The sequence below is a fragment of the Erithacus rubecula genome, assembly GCF_903797595.1.
Source record: "Erithacus rubecula genome assembly, contig: SUPER_Z_unloc_1, whole genome shotgun sequence".
In the NCBI taxonomy this organism is placed as follows: Eukaryota; Metazoa; Chordata; class Aves; order Passeriformes; family Muscicapidae; genus Erithacus; species Erithacus rubecula.
Window position 1 is genome coordinate 2,551,309 of NW_027635590.1, and position 17,884 is coordinate 2,569,192.

Sequence of the window (17,884 nt, forward strand, 5' to 3'; positions counted from 1 at the left end):
GCTTTTTGGTTGTAGCTTTATTGTGGTACAGCCACACTAATCTGCAAGTGAACTGAAGTCTGTGAGAAGTGCTTTGTTTAGGTGAAAGGATTTGTCTTAACTCAGAAGCTGAACTGAGCCCAGGTCTAGGTTTCTGCTGGGAAAGGAAAGAAACAATGATGTAGAAGTCTTTCTCTTGATGGTTTCAGCCTACACTGAAGTTCCCCCTATGTGTTAATGTTGCAGGCACTAGTGTGGCCGACAATGTACTGTCAGTGGAGGAGAAGGTGCAGCAGCTGATAATCCTCACTTTGCTCTGCCACTGAAAGGCTCTAAGTGGGGCAAACATTCTCTTTTGGGTACAAGGATGTATTTAAATGTTTTTGTATTAAATCCATGTGTAATACACAATGAACGGCTTTATTGCTCCCTAGAGCAATAAAACTATCAAGGACTGCAGTTGTTTGTCTGCATATGTTGAGGTTGGTACAGGAATTCTGTGCTTTAATCCTGCCCAATCTCCAGTCAGGGTTTTACTGAGCCTCTAATCATTTGACCATTCTCAAGATGTGAACTTCTTGAAGCAGCGGAACTGTACTAATAAAAATCTCTTGAGTTCAGATCTGATTTGTACAGTTCAACTTCAACTTAAGCCCAGCTTTGAGCTAAGTATGATGCTGTATGGGTAAAATGGCTTTCAGCAAAAGAGTGCACAGAGTTTTTTCTGTACATGCTAAATGCTGCTCCTAACAATAACACATTCTGTGGGGAAAGCGTCCACTTCTTCCGTTCCCCCATGCAGCAGCATGTTGCTGTAACCACTCAAATAGTAGGGTAAATAGTAAGCTGATGTTGCTGGAAAAGAACAAAATGTGTCTGTCATAAACTTGTCCCCAAAAATGTATTCTTTCAACCTGGTGTGCAAGAAGCCAATCCATACAGAGGGTCATGTTTATTTCATGCTTGGCAGCGATGGGTGCTGGGTGGTGAATCCACAGAGACAGCACACCCAGTTCTAGCCAAGCAGTGTAGCTAAGATATTTTCAAAATATCTAGGTCTGCACTTACCTGATGTCTAAATATCTGCCTACTCAATAGCTTTTGAACAATCCTTTGCCTTCTTCAATTTAAAGGTACAGTGAATTTTGAATTTATTGCGTGTGTTCAGTAGGTAGGATTCTTCATTTGGAGGTGGAACATTGCCAAATGCACTGTCCAATATCTTATTCAAGATTTCTGTTTGTTCTCTACTTGTTTCAAAACTATTCTGCAAGACCTTGCCATTTCCCACTTTTCTGTGTGTTTAAAGCATTTATTGTTCTTGTATGACTCATTGTGCAAAATCTTTTCTTACACCATTCATCTTTCACCAGAGTGGGGAACAGTAAAGTGAAGGGTTGGTCATGGCCTAATTTAAAACACCAGCCACAGTTCAGCTTTTGCTGCCATCAGTAGTATGTTTTAAATTACAAAATAAAGCTTAAAGAGTTAGGAACAATGACAGAAGTACAGCCAGTCTGTGAATTCATTCTTGACACAAACTAGGGCTTCAGCTGGCTCTAGAGGTAAAGTGCTAATGCTTTGCAACAGGAACTAATTTTGGACGAAGGCCAAATGCTGCAGCTGTGGTCTTCCTCATGGCAGACAGATCAGAATGCGAAGCCATGCTTCTTCACAGTGAAGCACACAGCTTATGGCCCATGGCCCATGACATCTGGGTGGGAGTTGTGGTTTTAGTACCTCTCAGAGCAGGTCAGAGAGAAGCATAAACCCCTACAATCTATGTAAGGGAACAGTGTGCAGCCGAGTCAGTTGCCACTCTAATGCAGAGCACGATTCAGAGGGATGAGCCAATGTATGATGCAAATCAGCAGCATCACCAGGAGAGCCAGGGCCATCAGGGCTGACCCCAGGGGGAGGCATTGGCAGCATGTCCAGCACTTGCTGCGTGAGGTCACCACTATATGGGAAAGGTCTGCAGTGGGCACAAGCTCTCTGAAACCAAGGGGCAGCCACCTATAGGGACAGCCTTAAAGCCACGAAGGAAACTAAAGCAGAAAATATAGATGTTGTCATAAGTTACTTCATGTGTGGCTGTGCAGGGGACCCACTGCCTTCCTCCAGTCTTTCATCTACAGCTGTTGAGTCCATACAGGAGACTAAGCAGCCAACATGACATCTTTGTTGGGACAGAGAACCTTAACACTCATCAGCCAGTGATGATAAAGCATCTCCCTTCCACCCCGGCTGTAATTACATCTCTTCTGGAACTGTATTATCTTCTGTGATATTGTTACAGGATGAGGCCTAAAGCCAAGGAAGATGTGGTAAAGGACTTCCCATGAGATATGCCACAAGCTATGTGATGAAGGAATTAACATGGGTGATGGGGTGACAGGCTATCAGGTGGAGGGCTAGATGACCCTAGCTGCCCCTGCAGTTATCCAGGTGAGAGTGGTGCAAGTGTTCTGTTCCACTCTTACGAAAACCACTGCCTTTATCATCTCTTGGCAATACTCATTTATACAACAAGTGGTTCTCTCCCCCTCTTCTCTGCTGACAATTGCAGTTACAGAATATTTGACTATAGTCTCATCTCTGCTTCTCCCCAAAAGAATAAATTTATTCTTTGAAAGCCTTCAAGGCAGAGGATGAGAACATGACCACCTTGCAGACAAGTCAAGGGTCTTACTAGTCTCTTCCCCAGAGCAGGGATGCCTCTTTGGAAAAATCTGTGGCTCTAACTCCATTGGAATAGATCTGGGAACAGCTGTACATAGTTCTATACACTTGTATTTTGCAGGTGTGTTTGTCACTGGCACTCTAACAAGAACCTGTAATCTGTTGCTCCAATGAACCACTGTTTGTGGGCCTGTTCATGAAAGTTCCTACTCAACTTGATGGATTTATTTTCCTTTAATTTAATGAAGCTTATCACTAGACAGGTGAAAAATATCTAATGAGAGATAGGCTTCCATTCAGCCACATTTGCTCAGAGGCAGAGAAATTTTTAAAGTTACCTTCATATTTCTGTATTAATGACTTACTTAATTCCTGGTACCTATTTGTAGGAGCCTCCACAGAATTCGTAAGAGCAAATTCAATGTGTCTGTAATGACAGTAACTAAAGCTCAGGATATTTCAAGATTACATGCATCACTAAGAAATCAAAGAACATGCCAGCAGAAATTAAGGGAAAGCTGGCTCCTAGCTACTGCTGAGAAGAAACTAAGGTTCAGCAACTGCAGAAGTAGTATGCGGACATACCCTCGCTCACCAACACTAGGTGCTGCTCCCAGCTCTACTGCTCCTTGCTCCAGGTTCACTCAGGAGGGAAAGATGTAGTGGAAGACAAAAAGAATTCAGTGATGAATGATTTAGAAGACTGGTCTTTCACTTGGATGGCAGATTTAAAGGGGTTTTGTCTTGGTGGGAGATGAAGAAAGCAAGCCTAATACAAAAGGGTCTTTGGTTTTCACCATCACCATGATGGAAAACCAAAGAAATCATATGCATACTTAGGGACAAGTATGAATCCTCAGTAAGCCAGTGGCAGTATTACCTTTTCTTGTGCTCTCTTTCTAGTCAACAAACTAGGCTGGGCAAGACCTCAGCATTTCCTGGCATCAGATTTAGGAATATCAGGAATTATTGGTGTCAGTGTCACATTTCCGTTGCAGGGCCAGAGTGCTCCGCAGAGGCGCACAGACTCCCTCATCAACCCTTTCTCGTGATCTGGTAGATGGCTTCTGTATTTCACCATGAACTTTCCTCTGCTACCATTCTGAAGACTGAGATCCTGTGAAACAGTCTTGCTCTGCAAAGCCTTTCATGTGTTTTGCCATTTCAAAAGGCTTTATTCACTCGTGGCAAATCTCTTTCCAGTGTAGTCACAGTACATGACAACAGGCTCAAGTTATCCCCACACAATCCAGAGCAGGTGATGCAGCTCAGAACAACTGGAAACAAGATGTGCTCCAATGCTTCCCACTGACAATAGACTTTTACCACTCCCTTCCAGCAAGGCCAAGACAGCACAACATATATGATGCAAAACCAAATGCCACCCCAATTTGAAGGAGCTCTTGCCACACAAAAACAGTGACTGGCAGCACTGCACATGCTCATGCTGTGCAGTCAGAACACGGCTTGCTTCTGTGTCATTAAACACCTCCAAGAGAGAGTAAGCACCTTGTTTGTGTGCTGTTTGTCTGCAGCACCCAACAGAAATGGCCTGAACACTGCAGCTGCTTGGCCAAAATTAATCAAGAAGGGTTTGCAGCCTTGTCTTCTTCCTCTGCTCCTAGAACTGCTGGTGTTAGTTCTTGCATCAGATCACAGAAGTATTCTGGGGTAAAACCTGATTCTCAGTACAAGACCAGTTTCCAGATGACACAGTTCTGCAATAGTGCACGGCATTATCAGGGTACAGCTGCTGATCTGTCAGTGCAATAAAGCAGAATTAGTCTACCTGCTTTGATCTCAGATAATTAGGGTAGTATTACCCAGCAGAGTGTGACATTGACACCTCTGGCCTACTTTTATTCATATTTTCCTCTGTCCAAGACTTCCCTGGTGTGAATGGGCCCAGTTTCAATACAGCAATGGCTGTTGGCACTGCAGGATTACTCTAATGTAACAAAGCAATCCTGAAAATCTGGTATCAGCAATACCCAGCTTCAGCAGAGTTTAGCAACTACAGCAATTTGCTATTGGTACAGTCTTATAGGTGAGTTCTCTACAGCAGGTTGAAGCACTTAAAATGTGGCCTGTCATTAAGGCAGGTATCAACTCTGGGAGGGAGAGATGGCAGAGAAGATAACCCATCCAATACTGGTGGGATTGCTTCATCCAGAAAGGGGTAACATTGGTAGGAGCTTTTGCTCCCCAGTCTCCCAAGCCACCTCTGCAGGGGGTGTGAGTGGCTGTGCCTATAAATGTGACACCATATGGATCACAGTCACAGCACACCAAGTGGAGGGACCCTTCACTTGCACAACCCTAAGAACAGTGTATCGGAAACACTGGAACAGCAATGGCTTCTGCAAAGATACAATGAAATTATAGGAACAGTAAGAGTTCAGAGTCCACAGGGCTTCCTTGGCTTCTTGTTACTGGAGAAGATGCAGTTTCCACTGTAGGTTTTTATTGAATTTTGGTGGAGTCAGTACTTCTGGATCTGAAAGGCAAATGGAACAAATGTCAGAACAGGGGGTAAAGGAATATAGCTTTTTAAAGAGGTGTTAACTACTTTGTTCACTTTTCTTATATCAAAGGATGACAAATCTCTTGACTTCTGTCATTTCCCTGTAGTGACTGATCATCAGGTGAGTGTCCTCAGAAGATCTGCTTTCATCAAGAAACCTCTAGGCACACCAAGTCCCCTCTCAGTTGTTAAGTGTTCAGAACAGGAGGCACAGGCACAAAGCCACAACTATTAGTGGCACAAAGCAGAACTCCATTCATTCACCTGTCACTTACCAATCATGCACCACAAAGAGCTGGCTCCTTTTGGAGTGAGTAAGAGGCACAAGGCTTTTTCTGAAGTGGCAAGTGGCAAGAGACAGGTTGCACCTATAGATTCAATCGAGGATTTGCCCAGGCAATTGCAAGACTAGCAGGGAAAGAGGAAGTAGGACTAGAGGGAAGATGGAAGACTGAGGAGTTGGGACCACTATTTGCTAGGTTTCTCAGCCCTAATTTTGCATTCACTGCAAGGATTTTGAGATGGAAAAGTGACACCAGAGATTGTAGCCTGGTCTGGTCAACAGCCTGGCCTGGCTGCCAAAGCCAGAGAGAAAAAATCAGCAGGTAAGTTACAAGAAGAATTACCTAACCCATTCCTTAAGATATCAGATTTTCAATTCCCTCACAACAGACTGACATTACACACAGAGGAACCCAGGAGCAGTTGCGATATTTTAGCACAGAGACAGTTTAAACTGAGACAGTTTTAGCAGACAAATTCAGAGCAAAATAAACTTTATTAAGAAAGCTGCTCACTTGCCACAAGGCAGGATGGTACACCATAAAGAAAATCAAGGAACCACCAGAGCTGAGTAACTGCACAACTGTTGGCAGGTAGCAGTGCTTGGTGAGCCTCCAAGCCCACCAACCTTCCTGACATTTCACACCCAACCTTAACTCAGAGCCTCAACTAACCTTGGACAACAGGAGACGTCATCCTCTTTTGCTGATAAGCAGCCATAATGCTGTTTGCAGTTGAATTGGGTCCCAAGACCTGTAAGAAGAAATACCCATGTTCCAACCTGAACAAAGCAAGGCACAAGCAGGGACACTCTCAAAGGAAACTGCTATTACTGTCCAAAACCAGAAGATCTCACAGTACAAAGTGAACAGGATCCAAGTGTAATCAGTGTGATCAAAGCCCAATAATGTCTCAGAAAAGTTAACACAGAGGCAGAGAGAACTGCTTTCACACAGCTTTTCAGGACACAGAACTCTTATCTCAACACCTACTTCTTTACCATAAATGTAAAGCACCATAAATGTAAAGCACCATAAATGTAATGATTCAGCAGGACCGATTTCATTAGAGCACCATCAATATTTAAAGTTCATCTGGGAGTCTCTGTTCCCACAGAACATTTCTAATCTGTCTTTAAGAGTCCTGCTAATGAGCAGTTAGAGAGAAGATACTGGGGAACATCTTGTCTTGACCATAAATGCACTGACACCACTTATTAGAAATAAAGACTTTTTTACTCTGGAAGGAAACTAACTAAAGCCCTTGTGATTTCCTTATTCTGCATTAAGTTGAAGCTTAGAAGCCCAACATAACCCGTCTTTTTGTAATTTACTCCTTATGATATATGGTTCAGAATAAATTGACCAATCCAGTAGCTTTTCACTTCACAAGACCAGGCTGGGTAACAATTGCTCTAGTGCATTTCTACCATTAGGCCTAGAAAAGAAGGGATGTTCTACAAATTGGTTAAGATGGACCTTACAAAAACAAGTCACCACTGGGACAAGGCAACACAAGCCTCAGAAGACCTCATCACATCCAATGTGTAATTCAGTGCAGGGAACACAGTAGGCTATACATGTTGCCCCCACCTAGAGTGTACTGACTCGACAGGTCCTGCCCAGAATGTCTGCTGAACTTCTTAAAGAAATAAAACCCCAGATTTTGAAAGCCATGGAAGGATTCTAGGCTCTCTGCTGGAGAATGCAAAGTAGCAAAGTACTGTTAAACACTTGATACTGTCTAGTGAGTGTGACATGTAATGTGGATGAGCACAGACCAGGTTGACAGAGCTCTGTTGCAGGTCTGGAGTCCAGATTTCTGGGACTGAGGTCTCCATCAACTGCAAAACCTCTTCCAAGACTTGCTGCAATGCCCCAGCTTGCTCATCATAACCAAAGAGCACAAGCTGCTTCAGAAGGATGTGTATCTCTCCTGCAGGAGGGAACAGAAGCAATACATAGCAATCAACACAGTTATACTGAATCAGACAAATCTGTAGTGGCACTGAGAAGGCTTATTTTCTCTGCTGCCAGCTTCAATACAGAGAGCTCACATGTAACTCTGAGCACAGAGACAGATTAACTAAAGTAAGGTCCAACACAGATGGCCATATAGACCAGGCAGCTTTTTCCCCAGCATACACAGTAAGAAGAAAGGGCACACTACTTTAGCTGTCCTCATCCTCACAAGCTGCAGCATGGATTAAGATCACCAACTGTCCTACCTTTCACAGTCTCAACAGCACGAACACTCTCTCCCAGGACTTCCAGAAGGGCAATATCCTCAAAAGGACTCCCCTCCTTCAGGCTGTATTTCTTCCTCTCTGCCTTGCGACGGTTCTTTGAGGATCTCCTGAAAAGAGCATGTTCAGTTGCAGTGTGCACAACAGGACTGGCTGTTAGCAGGGTTAAATCTGAAGGAACATCAACAGTGTTCATGCAAATTGTCACTCAAATCCTTGCTTTCTTCAGTGGCAGAGGACTGTGTGTAACTGTATGTGCTGTGACAATGTTTTCAGTGCTACACTATCAATATCCTTAGTGGTTTGAAACACAGGACAGGAGTCAGCCTGCTTCTCTGCTCCAAAAATGACTGCTCCATGTTCCCGCAAGGTTAAAGTATGTCTACAATATAAAGCAGGACCTTCTCCAAGAACAAAGCAGTAGTCACTGTCAGGCAAAGCTGAGGTGCACTTAAAACACTGGTGGCCAGGGTCTGTGCTTGGCTGTGAACATTTTAATTTCTGCCATCTCCAGACCCTGCTCAGCTCTGATCACAGCCATGATCACAGGAAAGCAACTTCATTCACAGACCAGACCTACTTGCATAATGTTCTCAAATGATCCACACACTCTGACGCTGAATACTAAGGCTGCATTCTCCTCTTGTTTACATCTGTTCCACAAAAAAAAAATCTGACTAAAAAGTCCACATTTTCCCCATGACTGTATTCTTCCACAATTCAGCCAGGGAATTCAGAAGTGGTCCCATGGACTACACCAGCCTGCTACACACCCCACCCCACATTGCAGCTCATACTCTTGAGAGCACTCAAAAACAACGCACACAATCACTGTAGGAAGACATTGGTATGAAATTTAATAGCAACTCCCACACACCAAGTGCGAAACCTGGGCCAAAGAACACAAGTCATTCACACAAGCTGTTAATGTTTGAGAGCTCTGCCTGTATCCTGTATCTAGCTTTCTACAGCCAGATATTCTGGCCATATGCCCAACACCCATGGAGCCAGAAACCACCCAGTCTCTACTCTCAGCTCCTCTGCCAGGCACCCAGTTCCTGTTGCACTAGTAGCTTCTGGCTTTTTCTGCTCTTTCACTTCCAGTGAGAGTTACACTAACCATGAAATGCCTGCAATTAAAGCAGCTCCAAGGCACACAGAGGTGCAAAGAGAAGCATGTCAAGCTGACCTCCTGGATGCTGATGCCAGAACAGTCACCACCTGATTTGAAGGCAGATACCTACGCTGATATTCTTGAATTGCTGTGTGAGTATTTGCTGTTCATGTCACTGGCTGTCACAACACTGCTGGTTTCAGAGAAAAGCTCCAATTCTGGACAATTTGGCACTCCATAATCTGCAAAACATGGTAACAACTGTCACAGTATGGAAAAAGGTCAGAATTCTTTTCAAGCTTTCTGACTGTTTTGTGTAGCTTGCTGGGCAGATTCATTCTACCTGCTGGTGCTCTGGAGCCTCATGGCTCCCACACCCACTGAACCAACACACAAGAAGAAACAGTAATTGTGAGAACAACACTGCTCCTCTACCCTGGTGGGGATCGTGATATTGAACAGCACAATCAGAGGGATGACAATCTCAATGCAGCTGATCTGGACTAGGACACAGCATTCTGCTTTCAGAAAAATTCCGAGCCTGAGTGAGCTGGCAAGTGAATGTGCACAAAGGACATGCTGAGCACTGTCTCACCCAGCCAAGATGGTACTATGGAGACAATGGTATATCATTTTGAAGAGCTTGCAAAGGTGCATTTTCATTACATTAAAGCTGTGACCCAAGTAAGAGCTGAAAATACAGAGCAACCACACTCCAAGTATGGAGTGAGAAGGGGTTGAGAAGGGTGCTGCTTTAGTGTTGTAGATCCCATTGGAGACGAAGGAGAGCAGAGCTCCATCACAGCAAACAGAAACCACAAACAAAAACACAAACATAGGTACTTATGCAGGAGAAAGTCATATGCACTTCAGTACTAACCCTGCAGGTTCTCACAGGCCTTCTCCTTCAGCTCTCGCACCACTTGCAGGCGACTCTTATGGCGAAGAAATGCTGTTTTCTGGGAATCTAGGAAGATCAGCTGATTTTTCTGAGCTGATAATTAAGAAAAAACAAACATTTGTGCAAGAGAAACAGAAAAGCATTTTTTACACAAGCACAGTCCTTCAACAAACTCATGAAAAAAATCCCTCAACTCGTAGAACATGAAGAGGAAGAACAAGGAATGGTAACAAAACATTCTTTCTGTGTGGAAGGGAGAATGAAGCTATAAAATAATTTTTTATTTCCACAAACGACTCATCAAAGCTTACATGACAGATAACCATTTTCCTGGGTCCATAGCTCTGCTGCCATATATGCTTTGGAACAAGGACTGTCTGGCTTGGTCACGGACATGCAGACACAGACCCCTCTGCAGCTTTTGACTGTGAGGTCTGGGAAAGTTCCAAAGGAACCTGACTAAGCTAAAAGGATCCCATGATACTGCAGGGACCGCAGGATGCACTGAAGAGCGCCAAGCTAACTGAGCAGCGTCAATTAGGTGGAAGCAAAGCATAGTTCCATACACCTTCCAGTACCAGAATGCTGTGACTTCCCACAGACCCTGCAAAGATCTTCTGTAGCCTCTATAGCACAGAGAAATCTTAGATTCTTGCACAGACTCACCTTCCAATATAGCAGGTTTCAAGTTGGTCTCCAAGATATCCAGTCTTCCATACTTGTGAATCTGGATTAGTGAAAGAAGATAAGGTATCGTATAAGTATCTAACCCAGATCACATCCCTCTGTTCTGGAACTATAAAGACATATTTACATTTCTGTTCTTTTGGTTTGAAATGCCTTACCAGTCTCAAAGCCTCTTCCCAAAGAGCACCTTCTAAGAGCAGGAGAACAGCCTCTTCATAGTCCTAGAAGGGAAGATCAACCATGAGCTGCTGCTGATGTCAGTAATACATGTTCAGGTAGAAGCTATTCAGATGTGTATTTCTATGCAGCAGTATTGCAGTCAAGAGAGGAAAACACTACTGTGCTAGTTACTTTGATGTGTTGACCTCAAAAAACCCAAACAAGGAAACAAAAATCACAAACCAACTCAACAAAACTATGTTACTTCTCCAACACTAAGGGGAAATCCCTCTGGAACTCTGTCTTCTTATTCCAGCCCTTATGTTTCAGCTCTCTGAGACAAAAGCTTCTCATACCAAAGCACAGCAGCTTCAGGAGTGGAGAAACTCCAGAACACAGCATTTATCCCCACCCTCAATGTATCACCCAGGCCTGCTCTGCCCTCCCCAGGGGCCCATGGCACTGACTGTTTTGCTGTCAGCATGCATGGAGTCACATGTGGAGCAGGAGAACAGAGATAACACAGATGTTGTATCTGACTGACACTTACTGGACATTACTGGGACAGAGGCAGGAGGATGATTACTTTACCTGAGTGTACTGCTCCAGGAGTATGGCTGCCTCTGCATACTTTCTCTGTTCAACTAATTTTCCTACAAGAAAAAGTGGAGTTTCAGCTTTTCAGAAACAGCTGGATTTTGTGTCAGAAAGTGAAGTTGAGGAAAATCCCACTCACTGAGATACTTTCTATCTGCTCATACATGTACTCAATTGCGAAATGACAGATGTAATTTAAAAAGGACATAATAAGAAAGCATTAAAGGCATGAATGACTGAAATCATATTAAGTGACAGAAAAAGAAAATACTGGAGTATCCATCTGTGGAATACTAGACTCCCTCTGTGTTTGGTGGCCCTTCATAAACTTCACCTCTGAGTAAGGCTGAATTCAGGACAATGCTCCATTCTCTTGCTGAAATATACACCAGGTCCACAACACACCTCATGTCTGATGTGTTAGTGAGCACAAATTCTGTGACCAGCTATCTATTTCTCCTTGGGACGACATACAGCTTTAAGTACCAGCTGGTCCTAGCTACTAGCTGGCTTCAATGAAAAAAACAAGATGCAGTTCCAAATTATCCAAAAGCCTTTAGGGCCGGTGAATAGGCAAAGCACTTGCACCATTTAATGTCTAGAGGCCTCAGTAACGTCAGACACTTCAGCCCAGGTCCATTCCTTGCAGTTAACTAACGAAGCAATCTGGAAGAGCAGTCTGGCAAGCAGCTGCAAGGGAACAAGGCAAGAAGCAATCAGCACTGGGCAGCAAAGGCCATGATTTGCTTGGCAGCTCTTGGGCTGCCCACCAATTCAGCTTCAACATCTTTTGGCTCCTTTGAGAAACAAAGGTTATGTGCAAATGCACAAACCCTTCAGGAATCATGGGATCTTTGTTCTCATTTAAGAAAATTGCTGCTAATACTGAGGTTTTCATTGAATTTTAGGAAAAATTAAAGTAAACCATAAACAACAGCAGCCACTTCTGCTCTGCACATTTCCATTTCTTCAAGGCCTACCTGCCATGCTCTGTGCCAGGCTGGACAGCTTATCCTTTGTGTAACCAAGCCGTGATGCCATGCACAGGGCTTGCTGCCAGCTGCCACTGCTCTGAAAAGCATCAAGTGCTTTTGCAAAGATGCCAGCACGAGCAAGTATCAATGCAGCCTGTTCATACAGCTGCTTCTGCATCAAGTACTCTCCATATGCATCACTGATATCCTGAAAGAAAGGGGAAAAAAGAAAACAAATATTAGTAAGGTCAGTTGCAGTCCTCCATTAGAAAAAATTAAGGGCCCATCAACAAAAGCTTCTTACCCAGCTTCTTCAAGGAGTTTCTAGGCATGAAGTTTCTACCCCATTTCAAACTCTATCAAGCCAAAGGCTGATGATCAGCACATGGACACACTTCACAGAACTACAGCAAGTGACAGAGGGAGGCACCTGACTCTCCAAACCAAATGATGGGTAAACTAGATACTGCAAGAAACCAGACCCTTCCTCCCCACCCATACGAGCAGTTCTTGTTAGAATGTCCCTCTGAACCAACCTGCTTTAGGAAACAAACACTGGCACAAGGGAACATGCAAGCCCTGTAACTCCACAGGCACAGGCTACTCAAAGCTCACTACCTCCATAAGAAGGGGCAAGTGGATTTAATTGAAGGATACAGGGGGAATAATCAAACACTGGATTGCACAGTCTGCAATCCAGAGAGATCAAAACAGAAGAAATCTTCCTGAGGTTATGGGAATCATTCAGCAAGACAGTGCAGCACAAGAAACAGGACTTCCAGGTGCTCCAAGTCACACAATCAAAGCAATAACAACCACTGATGACCAGGTCCCACAGGGTTAGTGCTGAGAGTCATTCCAGCTGTTATCTCAGAAGAGGGTCTCAGACAACACTGGAATAGCAATACAGAACTTGAACACAGGCAACTGCAGTTTCATTCCTGACCCCATGTAAGGTGCTGAGGAGATCCAAACACTTGCATAAAGGAATATAAAGCTTTGACTGACACTGTCACTGTTACTCACCTTGTACTCCTGAGTGCTAGAGGGGTACAGCTTCAAGGCCTCAGAGTACAGATTTTGATCTTTCACCAAGTTCAGGAATTCAGAGAAGTGTTCAGGACCTGCAGAAATAATTTAATTTTTGTAAAAATGAAAGAGAAAGTATGTGACTCTGCTGTCTCCCACAGAGTTTGGGTTCACAATGTGATGAAGCAACTAGAGGTGCCTGGGTGAAGAGCACTCATCCTACTACTGTCAAATCAATGTGTTCACTTCCTTGAGGTTTTGCCAGAGAAATTAACCAGGCACAATTCACTTGAACAGGAACAACACAAGACTTCATGTGTTTCATGACCCCAGAGGAGTAAACATTTCTTTCTTTCCGGCCCAAACTACAGTACAAAAAGCAAGTTGCGGAAGTTCACCAAGCATTACCAGATGGGAAGATGATCTTGTGCAATCCTTCTCTTTCTTTAGCTATTTCCCCCAAAGGCTCTCCAAAATGGAAAAGGTACACTGCAGAAATCCTCCTTAGGACACCTACCACATTTACTGAGGTGGCCAAGAGCTTTTGTGTATCTCTTCAAGTGTTTGTCTATTGTATATCGCTGATAATTGGTTTCCATTTTCCGGAGGGCATTTAAGAAGGGCAAGTATTCTTTTGGGTCCTGCAAAAAATAATAAAAACTGCAGTTGAGCTAATCTGCTAAAACCCTTATTTGTTCCAATCTTCAACAACAGTCTCATATTTGAAAATATGTGATAATACACTAAAAACAACATTTTTTTTTACAAATGTAGGCCATCTTAAAGAATCAATTTGTGCATATACTCTTGCCAGAGAATGTGAATTACCAGGCTCCCACATGGACTTCTGCAGTATATAAAGGCTAATAACATTTGAATTTCAAGCCTGTGTGTCATAATGTTGTTTCCTACTATCTATGATTGTGTATAAATTTGCATCCATAAAGTTGAACAACTTTCCCACACGAAAGGAGGTCATAAAACCTGCTAATACAAATAGGGTGTTCTATAGGGTGTTCTAAGTGATAGGCAGCAGAATTTGCTGTAACATTATAACTCTGAAAATGCTGATGGGCATTTCAGTTCAGAGATTTCACATTAGACCCACATGATGACACATGCTATTATCATGGGAACCACTAAATAAGCAAAATCAAGAGTACAGAACGAGAATGGAAGGCATGCAACCACAAAACTTCAGATACCAATCCCTCCCCCAGAGCTACTTTACCCTGCTGCTGTAGAAGAGCTATGTTTCACCTTGAACATAAATGCATTTCCCAAGCTGTGCTCAAGAAGTCCCATAGCATGCAGGGACATGACACTTTCCCCGCATCATCCCGAGTACACATAGGGCTTCTGAGCAACCGGAATCCTGACTAGATAGAGTCATTACTATGAAAACATGCAGGCTGATCTGCAGACTACAAAGAACCTTTGAGAAAGCGAAAAATAAGTTCCTTATCTGGAACTATAAGCCAAGACCTTTTGAGACTTTTCTGCCACCATGACGACTAAATCAAAGTCATATGTCCCCAAGGAATAATCATACAATTCATTGACATCCACAAGGAAAAGCAGGTAATTCAGTGCTTCTTCTGCACTCACAGCTTGGACATCTGGTGTAATGCTTTCTGCAACGAGATAAAGCAGCATATGACCTGTTACACCACCAGCAGTGGAACCCTGATACGAAAAGGATGCATCAGGCACAACTTGACATCAGGCAGGGACCATCAGACCAACAGCTTGTTCTATCTTGCAGAAGGGTTACTTTGCCTTTGTTGGGCAACTTCAAGAACTCCAAGCAAAGCACTGAACATGAAACTGTGATGAGTTCAAAGCATTCAGCTCACAATAAAGGCAGTTTGCTAGTTTGAGATACCAGAATCCAGAACAGGAACTTCCTATTCCATGTTGGGAGAACTAGAGTTACAAATGGAAAGTGAAAGCACGTCCAGCTCTGGGGTCACTCTGCCAGCAGACCTAGGTAAAAGGGTGTAAAACCCTTTAAACCTAGGTAAAAAGATGAGGGCATGTACAGCAGCCTATCTTAGCTATGTTGCTGTACCTAAACACACAGCTAGTTCCAAGTACATTTCAGGTTTTTGGATTGCTCCATAACAGTCATCTTAAAATAATTTTTTGGGTGAATCACACTAACAATCAAAAGTTTTGAGGGATACATTCAGTGCAGTATTTCAGGGTGCAGCTGCACTGGAGCTGCAAGTTGAACTCTGGGTGGTGAGAGCTCCAGCATGAACCGACAACTCCTTGCATAAAAAAGGGAAGAGAAACCTGTGAGACAGCAGGAGCTGAGGATGTCCAGATTTTTGCAGAGATAGACCGTGAAGGTAGAAAAGTTCTCACAGGCCAAGGGATTCCCTTGTTCAGGATCCCTCCTCAGAGGCATCACCTGCTATTTTGTGACTTAGTTACTGCACTGAGACTAAATTACATTAAGGATCAGGATGTCTGAGACTCTGCTATGGGAAACCTGAGGTTGAGCTGGTAAGGAATCTTGGTCTGTGAGTGTGAGGAGTGTAGCTGTGTGGGGTGATCCCAGCTGAGGTGGTGTAAATGTGACAGCCAGCATAGTCCTGGGTGGTCAGATGGAGAAGTTTCCTCCCTAACAATTTTGGTTGGACAGCGAAGTTTCCTTAACACAAATGTCTTGCAAATCACCCATTTTCAAAACTTTTGAGGTCCTGATACAAAACCTCGAAGATCGTGAACCTTCTGGAGAGCAATTTCCAGCTCTGGAGGACTTTTCTTTACGTGTGCTGTCAGTATTGATAGGCAGTACCTGAAAAAGAAAAAGAAGCAGTGAATGAAAAAGTGAGAAGGCAGAAACACAGCTTACTCCTTTTTGAGCACAGTTTGTGCAAGTTCTAGTTTATGTCTTAGTTTAAAAAAAAAAAAAAAAAAAAGAAATTGCTCAGGTACTTTGATCCTCCTAGAGGAAGGCAGCAAACATGGGAAAAGAACAGAATATGCCAGAAAGGTTCTTCTGCTTAGCATGTCTTCCCAAACATGTCACAAAGCTAGAGGTGTGTTTTGAATAGAATGAGCTTCCTTATCATGCCAGCTAGCATAATGAAGAGGACATACCTCTCTCTGAAAGTTCAGATAGCTGGGCACAATTTTCCAAATGAAATCTGGCACGAAAATAGCCTTTTTTTATGAAAGGAAAGCCTTCTATGGTGTTATTTATACTTCCACACATTTTGCATTTACTATTTCAAAACACCTTTCCCAGTCAAGCAGATGCTTTATTTTCTGAAACAGTTTGCTGCAAAGTGTCTAAATTCTCAGGGCTTAGCAGCTACCCACCACCTGTCGCTCCCCTCTCCACTGTTTAACACCAAGCTGCCAATAGTTTAGCAGCATTTCACTGGGAACTGTTATTATCCTATTTTCCCAGCTTTTATCTTTGTCTGGTGTTGATTCATCCAAGAAGGATGGTTACCAAAAAGGTAATCAGTCAGCAACACGGAGCTGATAATTTACAAAGAACTTGTATCTTTCCAAAGGGCCAGCTGCTTCAAACAGTCAGCATCTCACCAAGATGAAAATCTTGCTCATGCCTCTATTACCACACAGACTGACCCTAAAGTGGCATATCTCCTAAACCTTTATAAGCATCCTACATCTATTAATTCTGGCAAAATGTTGGTATGCTATCTGTGGAATTATTAGATGTTTCCAGGACAGCATCCATCCTCAACAGAAACAAGGCACTGTGTAGTTAATTTTGTGGAGCACAAGCTCATTTCAGAGAACTCAGGGCTAAACAACGTGTCAAGGACAAGATGTCAAGTACAGCTTTGCTTCCTGCCAATGACCTATTAGAAATCTCTCTAATGGTTACTTCACAAACAATAAAAATGTGCTCACTTTTGAGGGTCAATGTGTTCCATGGCAACTCTCATCACATCACATATGAGGTTTACTTTTTTCTGATCAGAATGCTGGTGTGGCTGGCTGTTACTGCAACCATTCAGAGATGGATACATACTCTTTGTGAAATCTTCTTCTCTAGAAAAAAAACAGGTAATGCAAGTAAGAGCACCACTCACCACAGAGCCCAGAACAAAGACAGTAAGGTTAAGGAACTCAAATGCATGCAGAAAATAATTACTCATTAACTGCAATGCTAACAGAAAGCTCTCCAAAAATCATTGTCAGTCCAAACTGATTGTCAGCCAAGAAAGGCATTTTCAAAAACCCCTAAAACTGGTCAAAACTGCTTCAGTAGCACAGAAAAATCAGAAGGAAAAAAAAATAAAATATACAGCTGTCTTCTACTAAGCTGACTACACATTTATCAACAGAACAATTCAGAAAAACAAGCCATTTGCTATTATTTCTGGCCAGGTCAAAACTGAAAATTAAACCAAACACCTAAGTGACAGCACCAGTTACTACACAATTACTGACTTTAGCAAGCTTGAAAAGTCCTGGAACTATCATCACTGTAAAGCCTCATCATTGAGCCTTTAAGAAAAAAGTCAGGGAACTTGGTTTGAGGATCCAAGCTAGTATCTTGTCCTCAGACTAGATATGCACAGCCATATTTAGTCCCCTCCCCTCTTTATGAGTTCCCCCATGCACTCCCCTCTCAGGGAACAAAACTTTCTCTGTTCTCATTTACTGCTCTACAGCAACCCAGCAGAGAAGCCAAAGCACTCAGATAATGCACTAATTACTG

The 17,884-nt window shown here is 43.1% G+C and overlaps 1 protein-coding gene across 1 annotated transcript in view; it reads right to left on the reverse strand.

Moving 5' to 3' along the window:
* Positions 1-4,666: 4,666 nt before the first annotated feature.
* ELP1 (elongator acetyltransferase complex subunit 1) overlaps positions 4,667-17,884 on the reverse strand; it is a 29,266-nt gene continuing 16,048 nt past the window's right edge. Inside the window, 15 exon segments of the mRNA XM_079330918.1 lie at positions 4,667-5,158; positions 6,142-6,220; positions 7,248-7,402; positions 7,695-7,822; positions 8,957-9,068; positions 9,707-9,820; positions 10,394-10,454; positions 10,573-10,635; positions 11,165-11,226; positions 12,151-12,352; positions 13,171-13,268; positions 13,691-13,814; positions 14,659-14,807; positions 15,894-15,979; positions 17,071-17,211. Coding sequence (XP_079187044.1) covers positions 5,091-5,158; positions 6,142-6,220; positions 7,248-7,402; positions 7,695-7,822; positions 8,957-9,068; positions 9,707-9,820; positions 10,394-10,454; positions 10,573-10,635; positions 11,165-11,226; positions 12,151-12,352; positions 13,171-13,268; positions 13,691-13,814; positions 14,659-14,807; positions 15,894-15,979; positions 17,071-17,211 — 1,642 coding nt within the window. The 3' untranslated portion in view covers positions 4,667-5,090.